This window comes from Schistocerca gregaria, chromosome 7 (assembly GCF_023897955.1).
Source record: "Schistocerca gregaria isolate iqSchGreg1 chromosome 7, iqSchGreg1.2, whole genome shotgun sequence".
NCBI lineage: Eukaryota > Metazoa > Arthropoda > Insecta > Orthoptera > Acrididae > Schistocerca > Schistocerca gregaria.
The window spans coordinates 275,388,491-275,415,232 of NC_064926.1; the positions used below are offsets into that span (position 1 = coordinate 275,388,491).

At 37.8% G+C, this 26,742-nt stretch overlaps 1 protein-coding gene across 1 annotated transcript in view; it reads right to left on the minus strand.

The window, feature by feature from the left end:
- Positions 1-26,742, minus strand: part of LOC126281214 (WD repeat-containing protein 81) — a 253,643-nt gene that overhangs the window by 225,328 nt on the left and 1,573 nt on the right. Inside the window, exons 3-5 of the mRNA XM_049979961.1 lie at positions 17,535-17,697; positions 11,442-11,863; positions 10,041-10,577 (exon numbers count right to left, since the gene is read on the minus strand). Coding sequence (XP_049835918.1) covers positions 10,041-10,577; positions 11,442-11,863; positions 17,535-17,697 — 1,122 coding nt within the window. The remainder of the gene's footprint in view (positions 1-10,040; positions 10,578-11,441; positions 11,864-17,534; positions 17,698-26,742) is intronic.

Genomic DNA, 26,742 nt, shown 5'->3' on the forward strand with positions numbered 1-26,742 from the left:
TCCAAAATTAGTGTTTCATTTTCACAAAAAAATACTCACTTCATACCGGTCCACCTGGTAGAACAATCATTTGTGAACAACAAAATTAAGAAAGCCAATAACCTCTATGATTCAGTATGTAAACATTTCAAGAATGTAACAGTGATTGACTCGAATGATATTTCAGACTGCTGCTGCACCACAATTATGCCCCTTAGCAAACCTTGTCACTGTAACAGAGTGTGTCATACAAGCTATGGTCAGTATCTAAATGGCTTAGGAAAGTCACTTTTAAGCAAAAAAATACTTGGGATTGTAAGAGAAAAATTAAGCTCTGCTAATAAAACAATTTATAGGCTTCAGTTCAAAGATATGGTACAGGGAAACTCCCACTAGTGACCAAATCTAACACAAGTTGGATCTGGTCACAATAGTTTGCAAGGAACAGTAAAGATAATGCAACAGAAAAAAGCAACAAGTATTCCTCCCAGTAACAAAAACGATTTAATGCTATTTCATGTTAATGTACAATCCCTAGATCTACATCTACATCTACATCCATATTCTGCAAGCCACCTGACGGTGTGTGGCGGAGGGTACCTTGAGTACCTCTATCAGTTCTCCCTTCTATTCCAGTCTCGTATTGTTGGTGGAAAGAAGGATTGTCGATATGCTTCTGTGTGGGCTCTAATCTCTCTGATTTTATCCTATTGGTCTCTTTGCTAGATATACGTAGGAGGGAACAATATACTGCTTGACTCTTTGGTGAAGGTATGTTCTCGAAACTTCAACAAAAGCCCGTACCGAGCTACGGAGCGCCTCTCCTGCAATCTTCCACTGGAGTTTATCTATCATCTCCGTAATGCTTTTGTGATTACTAAATGACCCTGTAATGAAGTGCGCTGCTCTCTGTTGGATTTTCTCTATCTCTTCTATTAACCCTATCTGGTACGGATCCCACACTGCTGAGCAGTATTCAAGCAGTGGGCGAACAAGCGTACTGTAACCTACCTCCTTAGTTTTCGGATTGTATTTCCTTATGATTCTTCCAATGAATCTCAGTCTGGCATCTGCTTTACCAACGATCAACTTTATATGATCATTCCATTTAAATCACTCCTAATGTGTACTCCCAGATAATTTATGGAATTAACTGCTTCCAGTTGCTGACCTGCTATTATGTAGCTAAATGATAAGGGATCTATCTTTCTATGTATTTGCAGCACATTACAGTTGTCTACATTGAGATTCAATTGCCATTCCATGCACCATGCCTCAATTCGCTGCAGATCCTCCTGCATTTCAGTACAATTTTCCATTGTTACAACCTCTCGATATACCACAGCATTATCCGCAAAAAGCCTCAGTGAACTTCCGATGTCATCCACAAGGTCATTCATGTATATTGTGAATAGCAACGGTCCTACGACACTTCCCTGTGGCACACCTGAAATCACTCTTACTTTGGAAGACTTCTCTCCATTGAGAATGACATGCTGTGTTATGTTACCTAGAAATTCTTCAATCCAGTCACACAATTGGTCTGATAGTGCATATGCTCTTACTTTGTTCATTAAACGACTGTGAGGAACTGTATCAAACGCCTTGCGGAAGTCAAGAAACACGGCATCTACCTGTGAACCCTTGTCTATGGCCCTCTGAGTCTCGTGGATGAGTAGCGTGAGCTGGGTTTCACACGACCGTCTTTTGCCAAACCCATGCTGACTCCTACAGAGTAGATTTCTAGTCTCCAGAAAAGTCATTACAGCATAAAGTTAATGAGTTACAGTACTTGGTAGACAAAATTAACTGTAGCATACTGTGTTGCATGACTTTGAAATAGATTTGTGTGTACCTTATGGCTACATATTTACCATAAAATATTGTAGAATGAATATTGAACATGGTGGAGTTGCCATCTACATAAAAGAAAACTTAAATCTGTAGCATTCAGTGATAGACCTACAGAAACATTGCACTGAAGGTGTATTTGAAGTAGCAGCCATAGTATTGCATACCGAAAAAATTATCATTGTTTCTGTGTGCCATACACAAGCCTCTGATGAGGAAGTTCTTATAAATAAACTAAATTCACTAACCAAATTATTCACTAAACACAAAAATCACAAAATTTTTATTGCAGGTGACTTCACTATAGATATAAGGGAAAGTAGAAAAAATGTAAATGACATGGTTAACAGCCTAAAGGCACTAAACTGCAACTGTATAAATGAAAACCTACTAGACTATATGCATGCCTTGACAATGTAATTAGTAATGTAAATCAGGATTAACTAAAGCATGATGTGATTAAGTTAGAGTTATCTGATCATGACGGGTATGAGTCAGAATAGGCATTATGAACCCAGAGAGAACTAAACAGTTAGTCACTTTCAGAATACTAAAAGAGAGCAATATTGTGCAATTGAAACATGAACTGAAGGAGGTAGATTGGTCAAATACACTACACAATATAAAAAGTCTTGATGAATGTTTCTCTATGTTTTTACATATCATTAAAAATGCAGTAGATAGTCACTGTCCACTTATCACAAAAAGATGCACCACCAACAACAGAAAAAAAAACTCAGCACTCTAATAAGTGGTACACTGCAGAGCTCAAGGAAATGAGGACACTGCTACTTATACTGAAAAATAATAATGATAAAAATGAGGAAGCCAGGAAACACTATGTGACCCTTAAGAAGTTTTACAAATATGAAATAAAATCAGCTAACTGTAGTAAAGTAAATGATGAATATATTGCAGGCTCAAAAAATGCCTGTCAAGCAGCTTGGAATATAACAAAAAGTGAAATCAATGTGAACACGCAGGAAGCCACAGTGCCTACAGATTGCAACATCCTTAAGGAATATTTTACACATTGTGCCAGCTCTCATTCTTCTTCTTCTTCTTCTTCTTCTTCTGCTTCTTCTTTTGGGGAAAAAAATTCTGATAATATTTCACCTGCTGTAATCCTCCTTAAACAACAAGCACCAGCAACCAAGAAATTCTCTTGGTCAAAAATCACCTCTGGGCACATTATCAGATCTATAAAGAAACTTAAACACTCAAAAACAGAGGACTATTACGGGTTTAGTAACAGTACTGTTAAACACATAGCCACTGCAATCTTAATGCCACTAACATATCTGATGAATCGTATACTTGAAGAGGGAGTATTCTCTGAATGTCTGAAAATGACAGTTACACTCCCAATCTATAGGAAAGGTGACAGAAAAATTCCACACCATTATAGACCTATATCAATAGTAGAAAACTGCATACATATCCAAATTTACAATTATTTTGAAAGTAATAAATTACTGAGTAAGAACCAGTTGACTTTCGATCTGAACTATCGACAACCAAAGCAGTTGAATACCCTCCTTAGTAATATATATGAAGGACATGAAAACAAGAAACTCACTTGTGCTGCACTGTTAGATTTAACAAATGCCTTCGACTCAGTCACACATGAAATAATGATAAAAAAACTAGAACATTATGGTATTGTAGATAAACCATTGCAATTTTTTCAATCATACTTAACAGATAGGGTACAATTAGTAAAAACAAACTCTCAAAAGTCAAAACACATGAAAGTAAAGAGAGGAATTCCACAAGGCTCAGTACTTGGCCCTTTCCCGTTCATTGTTTACATCAATGACTTCTCAAATTATATGCCATACAACAATGTACTGTATGCTGATGATATGACACTAATAACAGATGGGGAAAATCTGCAAGATGTCATAGAATACAACAAAGTAGTAACTGAAATGAGCAGTGACTGGTGAAGAGCCAACCTTTTATCAATAAACAAATTGAAAACTGAAGAAATTTACTTCACCATGAAACCAATAGAACAGAATACAAAAAATGTCAAGTTACTAGGTTTACATATAGATCAAAAACTTATGTGGGACAGACACACAAATTATCCATGTGGCAAACTTGCTCGAACTTTCTTTCTATCACACAAGCTGAGTCACGTTATCAGTAAAAATCTGCTAATCTCCACATACTTTGCTTTTTTCCATTCACAACTGTAATATGGGGTACTTCTTTGGGGTAACTCAGTTGGTTCAAGTACCATCTTCAAGTGCCAGAGGAAAGCATTTGGTGCATTTTAGGACTAGCACCAAGACAAAGTTGCAAAAATCATTTTAAAGAACTAAAGATAATGACACTACCTAGTATATACATTTATAATTCTTTAATATATGCTAAAGAGAACTTAAAGAACTTTAATTTATGATCTGAAGTGCATGTTCATAATACTCGGAATAATAGTAAAATAGACCTACCATACACAAGGCTGACATTGACACAAAAGAGCCATAAACACCTTAGCTTGAAATTTTATAACAAACTCTCAAAGGCTGTGAGCGAACTACTGATGAATAACTTAAACAAACAATAGAAGTGTGGCTCAAATATACGCCATATTATTCACTTGATGAGTTTCTAAACAGTGACACAAAAGAGATGTGCTACATGAAACAAAAAACTGCCATATGAATTATATCTATATGTTTGTGACAGTAATGTACCAACAAAGACTTATACATGGTTACGTAAGATGTACCATAAATATATCTTGATACTATTCTATATTTAACTGTTATGATTTATTATTACTATTATTATTATTATTATTATTATTATTATTATTATTATTTCTTTCTTTTCTCAGACATTATGTCTGGTCAAAAATGGAAAGTGCCGCGGACCTTGATCAAGTATGACTTCCTTTTAACTGTACGGTATATATTATATTGCATTTAGGAACTTTCGGGTAATTGAACATGTATCAATGATTACAGATTTCTATAGTTGTATATATAAGTTTGGATGTAGCTGTATTGCAATGATGTACTGGTGGATATTGTGTGGTATGACTCCTGTAGTTGATAGTATAATTGGTATAACGTCAACTTTATCCTGATGCCACACGTCCTTGACTTCCTCAGCCAGTTGGTCATATTTTTCAATTTTTTTCTCCTGTTTTCTTTTGTATATTTGTTGTGTTAGGTATGGATATTTCGATTAGTTGTGTTAATTTATTCTTTTTATTGGCGAGTGTGATGTCAAGTTTGGTATGTGGTGTTGTTTTATCTGTTATAATGGTTCTGTTCCAGTATTAATTCTTTTTCCAATTTACTTTCTTCGTATCTGTTGATGTCATGTGATTTAAAGGGTTGTAGAAGTGGTTATGAAATTGCAGTGGTGTAGCCGATGTATTTATATAAGTGATTGCTTTGTGTATTTTGCTAGTTTCTGCTCGTTCTAGAAAGAATTTTCTTAAATTCTGTCCATAATGTAGGTTTTTTTATGTCGGTAAATCCCCTTCCTCCTTCCTTTCTGCTTAAAGTGAATCTTTCTGTTGCTGAATGTTTGTGATGTATTCTATTATTATTATTATTATTATTATTATTTCTCTTTCCTGTTTCAGACGTTATGTCTGGTTAAAAATGGAAAGTGACGTGGACCTTGATCAAGTGTGACTTCCTTTTAACTGTATGATATATGTTACATTGCATTTAGGAACTTTCGGGTAATTGAACATGTATCAATAATTACAGATTTCTGTAGTTGTATATATACATTTGGAAGTAGCTGTATTGCGTTGATGTACTGGTGGATATTGTGTGGTATGACTCCTGTAGTTGATAGTATAATTGGTATGATGTCAACTTTATCCTAATGCCACATATATTTGACTTCCTCAGCGAGTTGGATGTATTTTTCAATTTTTTCTCCTGTGTATTTGTTGTATTGGGTATGGATATTTTGATTAGTTGTGTTAATTTTTTCTTTTATTGGTGAGTGTGATGTCAGGTTTATTATGTGGTATTGTTTTATCTGTTATAATGATTCTGTTCCAGTAAAATTTGTATTCATCATTCTCCAGTACATTTTGTGGTGCATACTTGTATGTGGGAATGAGTTGTTTTATTAGTTTATGTTGTATGGCAAGTTGTTGATGTATTATTTTTCCTACATTGTCATGTCTTCTGAGGTATTCTGTATTTGCCAGTATTGTGCATTTATCTGTTGTGGTATTGGGATCTTTAATAATATGCTTGCTGTAATATCTGGTGTTTATTGTTTGATCCTGTATTGAAATCATGAATCATCCTGTCTCACTGTATATATTGCCTTTTCTTAGCCATGTGTTGGATACGTCTTTATCGATATGTGGCTGTGTTAGATGATACGGGTGCTTGCCATGTAGTGTTTTCTTTTTCCAATTTACTTTCTTCGTATCTGTTGATGTTATGTGATCTAAAGGGTTGTAGAAGTGGTTATGTAATTGAATACTAACAAAGAGATAGAGGGGCTGGCCAGTACTTACCTCAGCTCAGTACAGCCAATAGATACACAAAAAACAGAACCGAAAATTTATGTTCCTAGCTTTCGGAACAAATGTTCCTTCATCAGGGAGGAGAGAGGGAAAATAAAGGGAAGAAGGGAAAGTAGATTCAGTTACTCACAACCCAGGTTATGAAGCAAACAGGGAAAGTAAAACAGGGAGGGTAGCAAGGATGGAGGCATGGTTGTCAGAGGGAAGCCAAAGATATTCTACTGTAAGTACTGTGCCAGCTTCAAACCAAAGAGGATGCATACAGAAGTAAAGAGGTATATAGTATAAAGATCAACACAACTATGTAGGACGAAAAGATGTGTGAATAGGAAAGAGGAGAAGACTGAAGAGTAAGTGGGAGTGAGGTTGTTCAACGTAGGTTCAGTCCAGGGGGATGGCGGGATGAAAGGATGTGTTGGAGTGCAAGTTCCCATCTCCACAGTTCAGAGGGACTGGGGTTGGGTGGGAGAAGCCAAATGGCACACACGGTGTAGCAGCTTCCTAGGTCCTTAGAATTATGCTGGAGGGCATGCTCCGCTACTGGGTATTGGACATCTCCTAGGCAGACAGTTTGCCTGTTTCCGTTCATGCGCTCAGCCAGTTTAGTAGGTGTCATACCAATGTAAAAGGCTGTGCAGTGCAGGCTTGTCAGTTGATAAATGACACGTGTAGTTTCACATGTGGCCCTGCCTTAAATTGTGTATGTTTTACCAGTAGCGGGGCTGGAGTAGGTGGTTGTGGGGGGGATGCATGGGGCAGGTTTTGCAGCGGGGTCGGTTACAGGGGTAGGAACCGCTGGGTAGAGAAGGTAGTCTGGGAATATTGTAGGGTTTAACAAGGATGTTACGAAGTTTAGGGGGTGACGAAAGGCAACTCTGGGTGGTGTGGGGAGAATTTTGTCAAGGGATGATCTCATTTCAGGAGTTGACTTGAGAAAGTCATATCCCTGGCAGAGTAATTTGTTGATGTTTTCGAGGCAAGGATAATATTGGGTGACAAGGGGGATGCTTCTGTTTGGTCTGGGGGTAGGAACATTGTTGTTGGACGGGGAGGAAGGTATTGCTTGGGAGATCTGTTTGTGCACAAGGTCTGCAGGATAGTTGCGGGAGAGGAAAGCACTGGTAAGGTTATTGGTGTAATTGTTGAGGGATTCGTCACTGGAGCAGATACGTTTGCCACGAATACCTAGGCTGTAGGGAAGGGAGCGTTTGATGTGGAATGGATGGCACCTATCAAAGTGAAGGTACTGTTGTTTGTTTGTGGGTTTGATATGGACAGAGGTGTGGATGCGAGCTTCAACAAGATGAAGGTCAACATCCAGGAAGGTGGCTTGGGTTTTGGAGAAGGACCAGGTGAAATTCAATTTCGAAAAGGAGTTGAGGTTGTGGAGGAAATTAAGGAGTGTTTCTTCACCATGAGTCCAGACCACAAAGATGTCATCTATAAACCTATACCAGGCCAGGGGAAGCAGCTGTTGGGTCTTCAGGAAAGCCTACTCCATGCGGCCCATGAAGAGGTTGGCATAGGACGGAGCCATCCTGGTTCCCATGGCCGTTCCTCTAATTTGTTTGTAGGTCTGGGTTGCGCGCGCACATACGCACGCACGCACACACACATTACGTGTGTGTGTGTGTGTGTGTGTGTGTGTGTGTGTGTGTGTGTGTGTGTGTGTGTGTGCGCGCGCGATCGAATGTAGCGCGATCAAATGTATACCTGTCCTTTTTTCCCCCCCTAAGGTAAGTCTTTCCGCTCCTGGGATTGGAATGGTTCCTTACCCTCTCTCTTGAAACCCACATCCTTTCATATTTCCCTCTCCTTCCCTCTTTCCTGATGAAGCAACCTTGGGTTGGGAAAGCTTAAAATTTTTGTGTGTGTTTGTGTGTTTTTTAGTGTGTCTATCTATGGTTTGGTAAGTTACAGCATCTTTGTTTTTTTATATATAAACTTATATTTTTGTACATTCAGAACCCCATAGGGCACTCCTGACAATACCCTTGTCTTTGATGAACAATTGCCATCAAGATTATTATTATTGGCATCAAATTTTTGTTCATAAATGTATGGCGCTCCTTACAAAAGATGAAGAATGGTGCCATGTGGTAGAGCTGTAATCCCCGCAACACTGGGTGTTAAAGCTCTTGCATCAATTTCACAGAGGATTTCCTAGATGAAACAACTAGCAAATTGTTCCAGCCACAAGGCTTGAATGGACAATAATGTAGCACACATGGTTTGACAATGTACCATTTGCCAAGCACACCAGTCAGCCCCAACCCAGTTATTTTCTCTGCGGTCAACACTGTCGCAGCTGCGGTACTCGGCCACACACACACTTCACAGACCCTCTCATGGGGTCCGTGTGGTTAATCCTCATGACTGCCGCAAAGGGAGGCTTGCAATGGAACTTAGCAATAGAGGGTGCACTCCAAATACTGGTGGTCGACAAGAGTCTCCAATGCACAGAGCTCAAATTCAAAAGGTTTTGGTCCCACAGCAGTATTAAACATCTTACAACCTTTCCATCCAGCCTTAAATGGGTTGGCAGAACGATTTCTAAGAACAATTAAAATTGAAATCATTAGAGTTAAATTGGTTTCTGCATTACATGCCTTCCTAGCACATTACAGGGCAATGGTCAATGCCAGTCCTACATGGTTGTCCTCCCAGGACAGTCCTGAATCTCCTGTTTCCATCCCCAGAATGCACAGCAAATGCAACCACACCATTCTGTATTAATCATAAAGTGAGATTTCCAATATATATGAAGGAATATCAGAAAGTAACATACAATAATTTTATTACCAAAAAGATTTATAGGTAACAAAACAAAACAAAAAATCACAAACGAGCCTACAACTTTTACCTACTTCTCTACATAATCACCAACATTGTCAACACATTTCTCCCATCATGGTACCAGCTTCAATTTGCCCTGTTCATAGAAGTCCATTTGGTTGTAGTATAGCCATTTGTGGACTGCTGATTTCACTTCCACGTCTGTCACAAAGCATCGGTTGATCAGGAATTTCTTCATTTGACCGAACAGGTGCGCACAAATTTCAATGTGTCATGAACAATACTGTACACTGAACAACAGAAAATGCTCAACTGCTGCAAAAAGGTTCACAGGTGCGCATGTCAGCCGTTCAAAATTGCTGCCTCAATTGCTCTGGCATTCTGTGGGGTTTCAGTTGTTACCAACCATCTAGGGCATAGCTTCACATAGCCCTCTTGCAAGAATGCGTACCATCTGGAGACACTGTTACAGCCAATACTGTCATATCCTTACAAGCTATGCATGCCCCTGTGAATTTTACTCAGTTTACGCCCTTTTCCTCACAAATATCAAACTACACTTCGCCGCTCCTCACAAGCTGACAACAGTAACCTGCACAACACATTTGTTTTTTTGTAGTTCAGGCCTCTCTTGCTAGAGCTGAACATGAAAACAAAATACCCTCTGCAGCACACATTTCAAATTACTTTGTAGTGAACTTTCAACAACCCAGCTGCAGTACCAGTGAAGAAAAAAATGATTGTGCATTCCTTTCCAATCCTTCTTCGTATAATCTCTCTTCAGTTGCAAATTAAATAAAAATTTTTAAAAAATGCAAAGCGACTGGAAAGCCAGTAACAAAATATCAAGGCATGCTTATAAGACACAAATCCTTTGATTGTGAAGTTCACTTACCTGTGCTGTCCCAGTGGCTGTGTCATATGTCAGATCCAGCTGCCTGTCTCCCTTATTCAGCCTATATTTGGAACGTGTCAGATCACGCCAGTTGGAACCTGTCCGAGAGGTGAAATCTGTTACCCATGGCATAACATGGTGACAGACAGGGTCCCCATGGCGTCTACCAGCTAAATTGTTTAAGATGGTCAAATAATCAAAATTAGATAGCTGCCCTCTAATCCATTGTTCACAATAGATCTCCAAAGGTATTTTTTCAAGCTTTTGTTTATTGCTTTTATGGTCCAACATTTTATGGTCAGTATCAGTCTTGGGAATAAACTTGTTACGAGGGTTTGAGTATCTCTGGAAGTATTCTTGGTGCATCCTCACTTCCTCATGAGGCCTAATATTGCTCTGTGCTGACATATCTTCTTTGAGATCATTTGCTACCAGTTCTACATTTTGAGTTTTTGGACTGAACATGTGTTCATTCTCTGCATCTCCAACATTAGAAGACGGATCATAATTGATGTTATCTTCCAGTCGTGGCATTACCTGAAAGAAAATTTTTCTGAAAGAAATATTTCTTATACACCATTAATAATAATACAATGACCATATCCCAAAACAGTATATAGGGGGAAAATATCATTATACATAATGCTGATTTTTGTCTGCTAATTGTTAAAGCCTGAAAGCCAAGAATTTTCTGATTATATAATGCTAACAAATAAGACTGACACAAAACAGACAGATTGACTGACTGTATCTAACACTGACAAACAAATCAGTAGGCAGTGAATCTCTCTCAAGCACCCATTTTTCATTAACTGTATGCTTTGCTGAGTTACAGTATCCAAGTCCATATTTTCATATCACCTATTACTTGGTGCTTCCTTGTTACAGTGGATAATGTTAGTTTAATTACTGAAGCTTGGAGAAGGTTCAGTAAAAATGTATGATCAGAAATGTGTTAATATAAATAGTTTTAAAAAGAGAGAAACCAATGCACATGTTTTTAAAACACCTTTAGCAAAGAATTTTCTGGCAATTTCTGCATCTGAGTTTGAAATTATCTTGGTTCTTTATTTCATCTAAACACTCTTATTGTCATTTCCTGTTTTATAACTGTGATTTTGCACAATTAAAAATGTGTTAATTCTTTGAGGATATGAATGCCCTTGGAAATTGGAAGAGCACTCAGTTCCACATTCATGAGTAATAAATGTTTAAAGTCGCTGCCCCTCTCAAGGACATCTGTTGATCGCAGAGCTCTGAAATACTTTTTAATGTTAAACATAATCAAAAGATATGAATTGTTCTGTAGAAATGAGGGTTATTTCTTTAAAGCCAATGAAGAGAAAACATGCATACATAATTAGAAATATAATAAAACATGTAATTTATATTTATTCAAACCTGTATCCAAAGATTCTCAGTTATAAGGATATCACTTAGTGCAATTTCTCCAAGCACAAGGCCACGATCGTGCATTGATCGCATTGCTTGCAATAGTTGGTAGATTATAAAAAGAGGCTTGATGTGAGATGTTCCAAGCAATGCTGGACTGAATGTAACACAGTCTTGTAGTGTGTGCTTTATGTATGGTTCCTGGATCAGTAGAAAGCATTGTGGTGTCTCCACGGCACACAGTGCTGGCAAGATATTGCAGTGAACTTCAAATGATTTCTTTCCATCTTCATTATACAGATCAATAAAACCTTCATCAAGGCGAAAAATTGGGCAACCAAATGTTCGTAATATCACTTCACGCATGACTGCATCACTGTCCGTAAGTGTGATTCTAGATGCATTTTTACCATCATTTGATACAGCTCCACCTGACGAGAGAGAGGTAAAAAAATCATGAGTTTTTAAGTAACGGTTCATTTATTCTTTTTTGTGTACAGGATCAGATTTTCTTCAACAATGTTTGTACATAGAATCAGTGGAAATATTGAACCTGTTGGTTTCACACACCTGCTTTGACGCATGCTGTTGTCAAAGTGGCAGACAGAAACCAGTCTTCAAATTCAATATGTGTAAAATAAGCACCATAACTAGACTGCAAGAGTTCTGTTTTGCTTTTGTTGATGTATATGTGATATCATATGCCACATAATCATGTCATGGGTCAAAACCTACATGCACCACAGCAACAACATAGTGTAACAGTATCAACAAATAAAGTTTAGAAACACTTGTACTACTTTAGGAACAACTTCCAGTACTGTAACTTAAGTTTAATCAGCCAGCCCATTAAAAATAATAGATGTACCACATGTGCTGCGGTATCTGACTGAAGTGTATAGATGCAAGTTACTCAATACTGGGAACTGCACAAGTTCCAAAAGTTGTGATGCTATAACAAGCAACCAGTCAGAGGTCTTGCGTGTGCGTGTGTGTGTGTGTGTGTGTGTTTAAAATGAGTAAAATGCGCATGTGCGCCGCCCCCCCCCCCCCCACACACACACACACACACACACACACACACAGAGAGAGAGAGAGAGAGAGAGAGAGAGAGAGAGAGAGAGAGAGAGAGAGAGAGAGAGAGAGAGAGCGAGAGCGAGAGCGAGAGCGAGAGAGAGAGCGAGAGAGAGAGAGAGAGAGAGAGACCTCTTTTGCACATTCAGTGAAAATCACTCACATTTTCACTCATACAATAAGACTATCCTGCAAATTTTAAAAAAGCTGCAGACACAGTTGTTGTTTTATAACCTTTCTAAAAACCTAGACATAGCGACTAAACAGCCCGAATAACTCAGGAAAGTGCAGCTGCCTGATTGCCTTAAAAAATCTGGATGAGCTAGCCACACCGATAACACAAACACATTGCACCATAATAATAAAATGTTTCACAGTATTGAATGCAAACCCAATGGTGAATCAGCCTCAGCCCTTTTGTTTGAATATAAAATTAAATCTCCTACACTTGATGCACAGAAATGTGTGAGCCACAAGCTCTACACATTGTTAGTCCTCTACCTGCAGTATGAGGCCAAGGGCCAGTACTGCACTGAGTCCCACCTGCTAACAGGTGAACGAAAAGAACTCCTCTTGCCTAAGTGGTCAAAAAGGTGCTCGAAATGGCCATCAGGAAACTTTAGCAGCTGCAGTAGTGTGTCATTTCCTGTCACTCTGCTCCCCAGCAATACATGATGTGAAGTGAAAATAGGACAAGAGGTGACACACCGAGTCACTACAACACCTGCAGAATTGTTTTTATTAAATTCCACATGCCCTTAGACCCAGCGGATTAAAATTTCGTGCTGTGGCCTCTGTAGGCAGAAAACAGTGCCCTGGAGAATTTAAATTTGTTTACCTATTGGCTACATCCATTCTACAACTCAGAATGCACTCCCTGAGTAAGGTAAAAGCAATCCAGAATTGCAATCACTTCTGCATCTCAGTAAATTTAAAACAATTCTGAGCCTCTCTAATAACCATCATAACAGTCAGTTGCAACCATAGCTCGAGCTTGGTGTTTGTCCCACAAGCAACACTATGCTTTGTATGGGTTCAAGTTAGGCTTTTTGCTTAGAGAAGAATCATAGGAAGTGCAAGCAATGGTTTGGTGTTATATGAATCATTCTGAAAAGGTGAGAAGCCTTTGTGCCCAATGTGACTTGAGGAGCTGCTTCCTGACTGCAAGTGTTGGCAACCCAGCATCAGCACAGAGGCTGAGTATGGCAACGGTATAGTAGACACCTACCATCAGCATAAACCCTCACGGTGGATGTCATTGATGACCTCAGGTTGGTATCCCACGACTGTCCTGGGCATCTCCGGACATGTAATCACTTGTCAATATTGCTAAATTCAAAGTGGGACTTATCACAAAAGACAATTCTATGCCAGTTTATGAGATTCCAGGCTGGAGACATGTCTGGAGATGACCCGGGAGCAGTGAGAAACCAACCTGATTGTTACACACCATACAGCCCAACATTATGGAGTAATGATTTTGGGTGTCATTTCTTTTCATAGTAGAACCCCTTTGGTTATCATCTGTAGCACCCTTACAGCACAGTGATGATTCAAGGCTATTCTGTGCGAAGTTTCATTGTCCTTCATAGCAACCATCCTGGACTTGTAATTCAGCAAAATAATATCTACCCACAAACAGCGAGAATTTCTACTGTTTGTCTTTGTGCCTACCAAACCCTAACTTGGACTGCAAGGTCACTGGATCTCTCCCCAATTGAGAATGTTTAGAGCATTATGGTCAGGGCCCTCTACCAAGCTTGAGATTTTGACAATCTAACGTGCCCTCTTGGACAGAATTTGGCATGATATCCCTTAGGAGAACATACAACTCTACCAATCAATACCAAGCCAAATAACAGCTTGCTTAAGGGTCAAAGGTGGAATTGCACAATTTGTAAAGATCTTTCTCTAAATCATACATTTTTTTCTGAAATTGTAATAATTTGTTTGTCTGTACATGTACATCACATCTACCAATTTCCATCCCATTCGAATAATTCCTTCATGGTGTCTTAGTTCAGAAGGTGAAAGAAATACAGCACACACTGAGATCAACACTGTGTATTACGCAATGTCACCATATTGTCATTTTGAGAATATGCCTACACCGCTTAGTTGAGGTGAACCCAACCAGCCTTTCCTTAAATGCTGTCCAACAATAGAGAAGTTCATCAAAGAAACAAACCACTGACACTTGAGACTATTTATTTTTGTATTTACAAAGTAAAGTTGCATGGTGTGTTGACTTGCATTGAATAGTGTACTTTAATAGTAATTTTATCTGGCCTGAAAAGAAATTATAAAAAATTTGTCTTTTCTGGCAGTGAATTGGGGAAGACTCCAATTTCACTACTGGAGGCCAAGTAATCTTTTGCCATCTGCTCTTGGATTTTCAAATCTAAATTTAAATTTAGTTTACTGATCATGTACATGACTCAACTGAATATTTTACACGATCATGATCCTATTTTTTAGTTACTGCCATCGTCTGTGTTTATTTGTTTTAATTTTAACTAACCTACAGTTAGAAATTCACATTTCCTTCAACACAAAGATTCCACAGCTCACATTACTAGTGTTACTAGAAAGAAGAACAAAGAACAGATTCAACTATTAATTTCCTCTATGACAAGTAGTGCCGTGGACAGATGTAATCTAGGCTTGTGTGAGGTTTTGGTGTCTACTACTGCATCTTGGAGTTAACAATATCATTTCTTCTGTTAAGAAAGTATTTCTCAAAGCTCCTCCCGACATTCAGTCCTTAGTGGAAATAACTCCAAATACCACCAAACCCCCCTCCCTCACTCCTCTCCCCTCCATCCACTCATCTGAACCCGTACTTACACATTGGTGTACCTGGTTCTTAGCAGCTTTACATTATGCCAAACACTATCACAATGTCAAAGATGTAACAGACACATTTGACTCAGTGAATCAGCTTTTATTGAAAAAGCCAAGACTGTTCTTAAGAATATCAAGAATGTTACATACTTAGCATTTTTAAAAGTGCACTTCTGACATTATCTGTTGTAATTCAACACATAGAGTGCTGTAGATGCGATCTTAGAGGTGCAGATGTATCTGGAGGCAATACATGGTTAAGTGGGTACAGTATGTGTCACTAAACTAAAGAATATTCTTCTGATGATTCCCAATATGAACAAAGTGCCCCCACCATTATTCAGATGGAGAACTTCAAAGGTGGATTGTACCGGTGGCCACATGCAATTACATTGAAATATGTACCATCAACCTCTTGCGCTATAGAGAGATCTTTCTCAGCATGCTAAAGGCTACTGAGAAACAAAAGAAAAAGTTCAATTTAATAAAATTCAGAAATGTGATTAACTGTGTACTGCTGTAATTAGCTATCCATATAACACAACCAGTAGACTGAACACAATTTTATTTCACAGAAAAATCAACAACTTGAGCACAGTATTTAAGTAACAATCAGCAGGAATCAATTATGAACACACATACTGTAGAAATACACACAGAGAACTGAGGACGAGCATAACTCAGCTAGCCTTAAACAGACTGGAACCCATAGTGGGCTATGATGATTCTCTCTCTCTCTCTCTCTCTGTCTCTGTCTCTCTCTCTGTCTCTGTCTCTGTCTGTCACACACACACACACACACACACACACACACACACACACACACACACACAGTATGCACATGCATGTACTGCTATACTAAAAATTAAATATAAAATTTCTTGTTAGTTGTAGTATTAGGCTTCGGATTGTGGCCTTACAGGTACATAGGCACCGGTACACATCTCAAGTGTGTGTTTTTATGTGAGTGACACACGAAAATAACTTTTCAGGAAAAGACTTTCTTAAAATATTATAAAAAGATAAAATAATTGTAGCACAGGTAAATACCTCAATTATTTATCCAATTCTTTAAGTGCTGATTTAAAGAAAAGTTAATTGTTTATTTACTACAAAGAACTAGAATAATAAAATTTAATACAGTATTAGTATTCATTATATTTTCATTAAAAAGGCTCCAGAAAGGTTAAAGCAGTCCACTTTAATCTAAAAAAGGCAATTCCAATACAACAAAGGATTAAAATCCATTTAATAAACACCTCAAAATCATGACTCTAGTACCAAGCAATGAGCTATATGAATCATAGGGATTGTTTTTAATAAAAATAATTGTCTGCATTGGTGTCCCAGAAGCAGCAAGGTAAATTCAGGTCAACTCAGACAGAGTTCCACTTATCTATGTGATCCTAACACAGCTAAAAAGCAATAGAAATTTCCTGTTCTTTGTGATACATCATGTTGTACACTGGCCACCGTCAGATGGTCAAAGCTTAATGGTTAAAGATGAATGTTGACACTGAGTAACTGCAGGATGGATATCCCAGGCCTGCCAAAACTGAGCTTACACCTGAGTAGCTGAGTTCCACAAGGTGCCAGCCCCGTTGCACAACCTGGCAAATACATCTAGCTTATTTAACGCAATTGATGCAGTGAGCATTACTCTTTGTCTTGTATGCAACTGTAACCATTTTAGTGCACAAAAAATAAGAGTACATCAATGGTACCAACAAATTCCATCATAGCATTTGCCTGGAATGATTTAGGGAAATCACGGAAAACCTAAATCAGGATGCCCGGATGCGGGATTGAACCGTCATCCTTCTGAATGAGAGTCCAGTGTGCTAACCACTGTGCCACCTCGCTCGGTATTCTGACTGTGAGTAGCAGTGAAAGTTCACAATCATTACACACTGTGTGTGTGTGTGTGTGTGTGTGTGTGTGTGTGTGTGTGTGTGTGTGAGTGTGAGAGAGAGAGAGAGAGAGAGAGAGAGAGAGAGAGAGAGAGAGAGAGAGAGAGAGAGAGAGTGGGGGGGGGGGGGGGGGGCCACGAGGGGGAGGCAGATTTTCCTTTGTTTCATCATGCACCCTGTAACTGAATACAAAAACATGCATTAATAAAACAAACTATTATGGTTACAAGTACTACTATAACTAAAACCAAAGTTTGTTCTGTCCTCTACTTACATACATTAAAATACTTTTTGAAGGCATCTTTCCACAGATTCTTGAAATTTGTCTGTGCAACATAGTGTAAGAGCTGAGAAAATGATAAAGCAGTTTCCGAACTTGAGCTCTCTACCCTTACTCGAGGAAGAGGTATCACCTTTTGTGTTTGTTTGTGCAAAATCTGTAGAATTTAAAAGCACTATTTAGTTCCAGTAGTAATATATATATATATATGTATATATATTTCAGTTTATTGCGATACAAATACATCATTACTCCTCAATCTCTCTTACAGGGAAGATGGTTTATTCTCATACAACTTTCACATCTCATTCACAATACATAATATCATTTTAAATCCATAAATTGCAAATACAAACATATGGAATGAAAGTCGCACAACCCTTCACTTGAACTTTCAATGTAACAGTACTGATTTAGAATTTAAATGATCTGCCAAAATTACTCATCAAATACTTTCATGGTTTCTTAAAATAATTTCCAAAACAGAAAAACATATAATAAACATAAGTATTCAGTCTCTAACAGGCACGTTGTAGTCGTAATAGTTGTTGTTGTTATTGTTGTCATTATTCTGGTCTTCAGCTTAAAGACTGGTTTGATGCACGGTACTCTTCCATGTTACTACATCCTGTGCAATTATCTTCATCTCCGAATAACTACTGTAACTTACATCCTTATGAATCTTCTTACTATATTCATCTCTTGGCTACCCCCTACAACTTTTACAACCTACATTTCCCACCAATACTAAATTGGTGTTCCCTTGATGTATTAGAATGTGTCGTATCAACTGATCCTTTCTTCTATCAAGTTGCACCCTAAATTTCTTTTCTCCCCAATTCTATTCAGTCCTTGTCATTAGTTATGTGATTTATTCACCTAATCTTCAGCATTATTCTGTAGCACAACATTTAAAAAGCTTCTATTCTCTTCTTGCCTAAACTGTTTGTCATCCATGTTTCACTTCCATACACAGCCATGTATAATTACCTTTCATAGAGCTGACAAAAGGCAGATAACAAACACTAGAAACATCAGCAAAATTATAATGAGGAAAAGTAATTATACTTGGGACAAGGTACATGAAGTCATATTGTGCTATAAAATTGCAAACAAAAATTTTATTGAACTTTTGGCATTGGCACGACACAATCAGTGTCTTCACAACATGATAGCAATGGTAATGTTACTCGATGACAGTGCCCCTAAAACAGAGTTGTTAAACACTTTTTCCAAAATTCCCTTGCTAAAGAAGACAAAGTAAATACTTTCATAATTCTAAACCTAAACAGCTGCCACCATGAGTAACTTAGAATCAGATATCCTCGATGTAGTGAACCAGCTCAAATCACTTAATAAAGGCAAGTCCTCTGGTGCACATTGTACACCAGTTACATTTGTTTAAGAGTACACTCAGCAATCATATTCAACTATCCACTGAACGAAAAATCTGTACCAAAACAGTGGAAAGTTGCACAGGTCACAACAATACTCAAAAAAGGAAACTGGAGCAAACTGCTGAATTACAAACCCATATCACTTAAAGGGGGACATAATGGATTTTGGTCCAAAAAATCGATTTTTCAAAAATATTATTTTTCTTCATCCAGACAGTTTAACCTATGTTGTGTGTGAATTTTATCGTGATAGCAGCTTAAGAAATGCCTTCAAATTGTGAAACAGATTAACTCTGCTATGGCAGCCACTCCCACCTTTTCCGACATTTGGGAAACTGCTTGCTTCAGCGGAATTTTTGTCAGTATGAAGGCTGTTTTCTTACAATATCTTGGCGGATGTCTATGTCCCTGGCTGACATATATATCTTCGCCTGAAAACTTTCTTGCCTGTGGTTTATTTACATTTTGATGATATTAATGCATATTAGTAGGTGAAAGGCTGAATTTGCAAACCTTTACGTGGAAGTCAGGATTCATGCATAGTGACTGGTGCAAAAACTGTGTTTAGGAACCAGAGGTTTCCTGGAAATTGGTTTACCAACTAAAAAGAGGAAGCAGCTCGAAATGAAGAACATAAGCTCTCACGTTCAGCATTGAAATTTGGGACAGGAGAACTGTACAGGTGCTTGAATGACGATGATATGGATTACACTAGATTCAGATTTATTGATTTAGAGCTTCTGTGCCAGGCTATAAAGTTTTCTTGTTCTTGTGTAAGTTGTAAAAATGCAAAATGTGTTACTGCTGTTGAAAAAAGAAGAGTAGGAATAGCTTGTGATTTTAAATTAATTTGTAATTCGTGTGGCTATGAATTTTCATTTTCCTCCTCCAAAAATGTGACACTGGTACCTATGAAAGCAATTTTAGGTTAGCACATACTCTGAGATGCCTTGGGTAGGCAGGGAAGGAGATAATTTATTGTGTGATTTTCTGAACATGCCTCCAACTTGTGCAAGGTTTGAAAAAATAAGTAAAGAAATGCCTGATGCTGTATGCAATACTGCCAAAGCTTCTATGCAGAAAGCAGTGGAGGAAATAAACCAAAAAGAAATAGATCCTGGGGGTAGATACAAGGGCTATGCTGAAAGTTTTAAGCAGCCCGTAAACCGCAAGGCGGAGGACAATGGGGTTGTTTTCATTCGAAAGAGCAATGTTTTTTGACCCTAGGATGTGCGTGCGCAGCCCCTGGCTAGTGGTGATCCCCCACAGTGCGGTAAGAAGGCACAGGCAGTGCTGAGTCAGAGACGGTGCAGGATGGAGCTGACGTGCCGCGACTTTGGCGCCATGATATTTTACGATTAAAAAAAAGGGTTTAAGTGCCGAAGAAAGCCATTCTTCTTTGCTGCATGTTCTTGGTGAAGCTTCGCCTTCTAGGGCCACAGTTGGAAATTGGTTTCGTGAGTTTTCGAGGGGTCGGCAGTCAACTGTAGATGAATCTCGTCCCGGTTGGCCAGCAACAGCTGTGACTCCTGAAAACATTGATGCTGTGAGGAAAACAAGCAAAGAAGATACACATCTTACATTTTGAGACATTGAAGGGACCCTAAATATTGGATCAACAGCAGCACAGATCATCATTCAAAGTCACTTAGGCCTTATTAAGAGATGTGCCCGTTGGGTGCCACATTCCCTGACAGAAAGTCAAAAGGAGGCAAGAGTGGACTGTTGTCGTTTCATGCTCGAAAAATTCAATGGAGAGAAGTCCCAAGATACTTACAATATCGTCACAGGTGATGGAACGTGGGTCTACCATTATGACCCTGAAAGAGAGAGACAGTCTTCTGTGTGGTGCTTTCCAGGGGAGGAACCACCCACAAAAGTTCGACGAAGTCGGAGCTCTGGAAAAAAGATGGTGGCAACTTTTTTCACAAAGATTGGGCATCTCACCTCTGTGACCTAGGACACACCTTGTACAGTCAATGCTGAATGGTACGTGAATGATTGTCTTCCAAAACTCATCGCCACATGGAAGTCACAGCATCCAAAGTCCAAGAGTGGGCACCTTCTGCTGCATCACGACAATGCATCTGCACACAGGGGTGCCAGAACGATGGACTTTCTGGAGAAGGAAAAAGTGCGAGTGTTACCCCATCCCCCCTATTCACATGACCTGGCCTTCTGTGACGTCTTTCTCTTTCTTAAGATTAAGGAAAAAATTCGAGGGCAGCTGTTTCCATCAGATGAAGAGGCCATTTCAGTGTACGAGAGTGCACTAAGTGACATCCCAAAAGAAGCTTGGACTGACATATTTTCTAAGTGGTTTCAGGGAATGGAAAAATGTATACATGCTAATGGAGAGTATTTTGAAAAGTTGTAAACTTGTTTTGCAAGTATTTTTTTTTCCACACATTCTGCTAAAAATTTTCAGCATAGCCCCCGTATTCAGGGCAGTGAATCTTTTACAGATCCTACTGACTCAGGTAAAGTTTTAGATGTAGAAATTACTTCTATATGCTGCTACCGGTGTGCAACAAGGAAAACGTCCAACAAAGAAGACAGTGAGAAACTGTGGCAAGAAAAGCATGCAGTGGCACGCTCTAAAAATTATAGTGGCTCAAGTGGGGCCATGGAGGCTGCTGCAGTAGTGAGGATATTCTCCAGATCTGAGGACCAGTATGGTGTTAGATATACTAAATACCTTGGTGACACAGATTCCTCTTCGTTCAAAGCTGTAACAGATCAAACTCTGTACAATACAACAACAGAAAAGTTGGAATGTGTTGGTCACATCCAAAAGAGGCTTGGTGGTAGGCTTCATTGCTTGCTGAAACAGAAGAAAGGTGAAGTACTTGAGAATGGAAAACCACTAGGAGGAAAAGGCTGTCTTACTCTGAAAGAAATTGATTCTTTTCAGTTATTTTATGAGAGAACTATTAGGAAAAACACCCATAAATTAGAGGCAATGATGCATGCTGTGAGGGCAATTTTTTTCCACAAGCTATCCACTGACCAAACACCAATGCACTACCTGTGTCTGAAAGATGATTGGTGTAAGTTCAACAACAGAAATGAGACGTATTCACATAAAGACATTACCAGAACCTGTTGTGAATGTAGTTAAGGCCACATTCAGGTTTCTTGCAAACCCTGATTTATTGAGGAAGTGCCTTCACAGAAAGACACAAAATGCAAATGAAAACCTCAATAATTTAATTTGGATTTGGTGCACAAAGAGGACATTCTATGGACTTTAAGTAATCAAAGCAGGTGTCTATGGTGCAATTTTATGTTACAGTAACAGAAATAATTGCAGAATTGAAGTGCTGAAGAGAGCTGGTATAGATCCTGGTGTGTTTACAACAAAAACGTTTTACACCACTGACGAGAGCAGGGTCAAGAAGCTAATATATCAGTGTCTTACTTGCAAATACAAAACAGGCACATTTGAGGAGGAGAGATGAGAAACCTGGAGGATGGGGAGTATCAGTATGGAGGACTTTAAAATTGAGGTATGTGAAGAAAATCTTTGAACCTCATTTTTTATGTTATTATTTTCTAAAAAGTATGTGTGATAACACTATGAAATTTTCAGGACCTGTTTGCAGCATGTTGCTGTCTCCCTAGAACTAAAAAATACACAATTCTGCATTTACACATTCTCATTTTCAGACGATTGTATGTAGAAAAAGTTAATTTTGGATGTGCAAAATTAAAAACTCTGTTAATGATACAATTTGTAGCATGAATTAATAACTGTAGTTCAGTAGTCTTATAACTTCTACTTGCATGATTAGAATTTGAGTTACGGCTTTTCTAAAAAAAATTAAAAATTCAGATTTCTGGCAAAATGTTAATCCTGAAAAATGTTATATATAGGCCTATGTTCTTTTGCTTTACACATGCAAAATTTTAGATTTGTACATTAATAAAAATGGCTGTATTGATTTTTTAAATATATGTTTACATTTTCCATTACATTACCCCTTAACATTGATCTGCAGTAGGATTCTGGAACATGTACTGTGTTTGAATGTTATGAATTACCACAAGGAAATTATCTACTGATACATAGTCAGCATGTATTCAGAAAAATCATCCATATGCAACACAACCAGCTATTTATTTTCATGACATAATGAGCACTATTGACAAGTGATATAACAATAACTTCATTTTTCTAGATTTCCAGAAGGCTAATGATACTGTTCCTAGCAAGCGCATGTAATCAAACTATGTGCCTGTGGCGGATCTATATCTATGACATGATTCATGATTTCCTATCATAAACGTCACAGTTTGTAGTAACTAACAAAAAAGTCATTCAATAAAATGGTAATGATAGATAGTGTTAGGCAAGAAAGTGTTATAGGCCATCAGCTGTTCCTAATCTATATAAATGATTTAAGAGAGAATTTTTGGAGACCTCTTACATAGTTTCGCAGATAATGCAGTCATTTATCATCTAGTAAAGCAACCAGAAGATCAAAACCAATCGAAAAATGATTTAGAAGTCTACATCTATAATCTGCAAATCATTGTGAGGAGCACAACAGAGGGTATGTCCCATTGTACTAGTTGTTAGGGTTCCTTCCTGTTCCATTCATGTACGGAGTGTGGGAAGAAGGACTGAATGCTTCTGGATGTGCATAATTCTTCTAATCTTATCTTCATGAGTCCTTTGTGAGCAATACATAGGTGGTTGTAGTATATTCCTAGAGTAATCATTTAAAGCCAGTTCTTGAAACTTTGTTAATAAACTTTCACAGGAGAGTTTACATTTTTCTTCAAGAGTCTAGATGAAATATCTTTATGTTGCAAAAAGTGGAAATTGGCTCTAAATTGAGAATCAGAAATAACAACTTGTTTACTCTTGGGCGAGGTGTACTGGCCATAAGTAGTAGTTTGACCGCAGTTTTTAAACACCAGTAATTTAGATAGAATAATATTCATGGAACTAACATATTTGTAAATAATAATTATTTTAAAATGTGTGATTTACCAAACTCAATAAAATTAAATTCCAATACTAGTTTGACAGCACAGAATTGCCTGAAATTTAATGTAATTCCTGATATTCCGTGAGAGTTTCCTTTTTTCCAGGTGAAATGTAATTCCCTGCGAATTTAAGGATTTCAACACATTCCAGAAGAATTGCCACCATGTAGATAATGAAAATGTGAGGTCATCCCCATGTACAAAAAGTAAACCACTAAATTTCAGTTAGCCTACAGAATAAATTGTTCACATCTAAATGCTGCCAATTATGTTAAATATTTACAGACTACAATTACGAATAATTTAAATAGGAATGAGCACACACATATAATGCGGGAAAAGTGAACCAAGGACTGCATTTTATAGGCTGACCACTTTGAAGATATAACAGGTCTACTACAGACACAGCATACACTATGCTTGTCTGTCATCTTTTGGACTCATGCTGTACACTCTGGGATCCGTATCAGGTAGAACTTGATGGAGGAAATCAAAAATCGTCATAAAAGGACAACCCATCATGTATTATCATGAAGTATGGGGGACAGTGCCACATATATGATACATAAGTTCTGGTGGCAGTCTTAAAACGAAGGCATTTTTCAGTGTAGCAGGGCCTTCTCTCAAAATGTCCATCACCAACTTTCTCCTCTGAATGCTAATATATTTTGTTGGCACTCAACTACATAAGGAGAACTAACCTTTGTAATAAAATAAATCAGAGCTTGCACAAAACTATTTAAGTAGGGTGAAGTGGGATAAGTGTAACAACGTTTTGGCATAGTTCAACTTTGACACCAAATTGCCAACTTGTTATTGAAGATATGATTTTGAAATTTCTCATGCTTAAAGTTTGACTTATTGACTTTTAAACAATCTACATTTTGTTTTTGAACAAAGAATTTATATGGTCAATTAATTGTTTTCAAAATTTTGTGTTGTGAGGTTACACTTGCCCCATACTGAATTTGAGGATTTTTAAATTATTAAAATATCTTAAATTTTACTCAAGATATGAACTTTTATGCACATGCCTCTTTGTATATTATGAAATACACAGAAACTGTTAGCTAAACTAAAAAATAAGAGTTAGCCTAAACCATAAAACACTGAAACAGACTGCTAAATAGAGATTTATTTTTGTTTTAGGCCAGTAATTGATTAGTTTAAATTCTACAAAAGTAATATTTTTTCTTTAGTAGGCAATTTAACAAAAATAATAAAATATCTATTATCAAGAGAAAAGAAAAATTCACTTTATTAGTTCACTTTCTATTATTTTTCATGGTAATTGAACTAAAGTTGTTGGCAATTTGTGTTTAACGCTAAACTGCCCTAATTCAACTTATTATATTGACACTTAGGCCCTAACTATTATTTAGTCACTGAATCTTGTATGAATCAAATGTAACACCAAATGTCAGGTCTCCCCTGCGACTCAAAGTAGGCTCAGGCAGCACTGAAATGACATCGGAGGATGGAACATCCGTCTCATCTCTTCTATCAGGCCAGTAGAATGTGGTGCCATGCTTTGTCTTATTTTTGCATCTGAGGAAAATCACTTCTGGATCTCCTAAATCACTAATTTTGGTAACTTGGCCAATAAAATGAACTTTCTTCCTTTTTGTTGCAAAAGCTACCAGAACATAGTTTCCAACTGTAATTTTATTTTTGGCTTCAGAAAAGTTTGCCTCTTTTTCTTCTTCACAGTTTATCATTTCTTTCCTGATATTGTCCAGTGTTGTTATGGTCCCATTTTCTTCATCATTACTTATTAAAGATAGGCCTCCTTCAGTTTCACTTTCTTCACTTGTTGATTCAATTTCTAGTCTTTTTTCTTGTTACCCACATGAGCAATCAGGGATTTTTTTCCCACAACATTCCGAGATGCTATTTCGAATAAAGTAACAGCACTTTGTTTAGAAGATTTACTTTTCATTACCAAGCCCTTTTTATGTCGATAATGCTTTTTCGTTTTGCTTTCTCCTTATTATTCTTGTTGCCTTTAAAATCTTTTTCTTTATAGATGGCATCTTCAAAAGTAATAACTTCAGCTCCTGGTGCAATCCTTTTCTTCTTTGTTTTTCCAGTGGGACTACACAGTCAGACTGTGTCATATTTTATAAAAGGAAACTTGGTTTAAAAATATAGTAGACTTAAATAAAATATATCTCACACAAACTCAGCACATCAAGTATTTTGGTACCCATAAGTACAGGAAGGCCAGTTTAGTTGATCTAGTGCGACAGCAAAAACAAGGTTACGGCTTAAATAAATAAATCTGTTCCGGTAAGTTTGTATGGGGCAAGTGTAAACCCCCCCTAGTTACACTTGCCCCAGCCTGTTGGTTACACTTGCCCCACATGGGAAAAGTTGGGGTAAGTGTAACCATGCCTGGCATATCAAGAGCCTTATCAGTAGAGTAAAATGAATCTCATATTTGAAATTGTCATGCAAAAGTTAGTTTGTAACCAAAAAATTGTGCAGTTATCTTTAAAACTGCAAAAATGACAGACCACCAAATTCTGAGCATGTCACTCACTCGAAAAGTGAAAATGTAGACATCAATTCAAGTCCAAAATTTAATTACCAATTTATGTCAGATTTGACAACTTATGGTGAAATATAACAAAGAATGGAGTAAATTAATATGTGTGATAGGTCAGAGGTAAAAATTCAGCTTCTTTAAGGCACCATAAGCCATGGTTACACTAACCCCATGGTTACACTTACCCCACTTCACCCTATTCATTTTTCCTGCATGCTGTTTGCCAATGGAACAGTGGAGAGAAAGCTTGAATATGGATCAA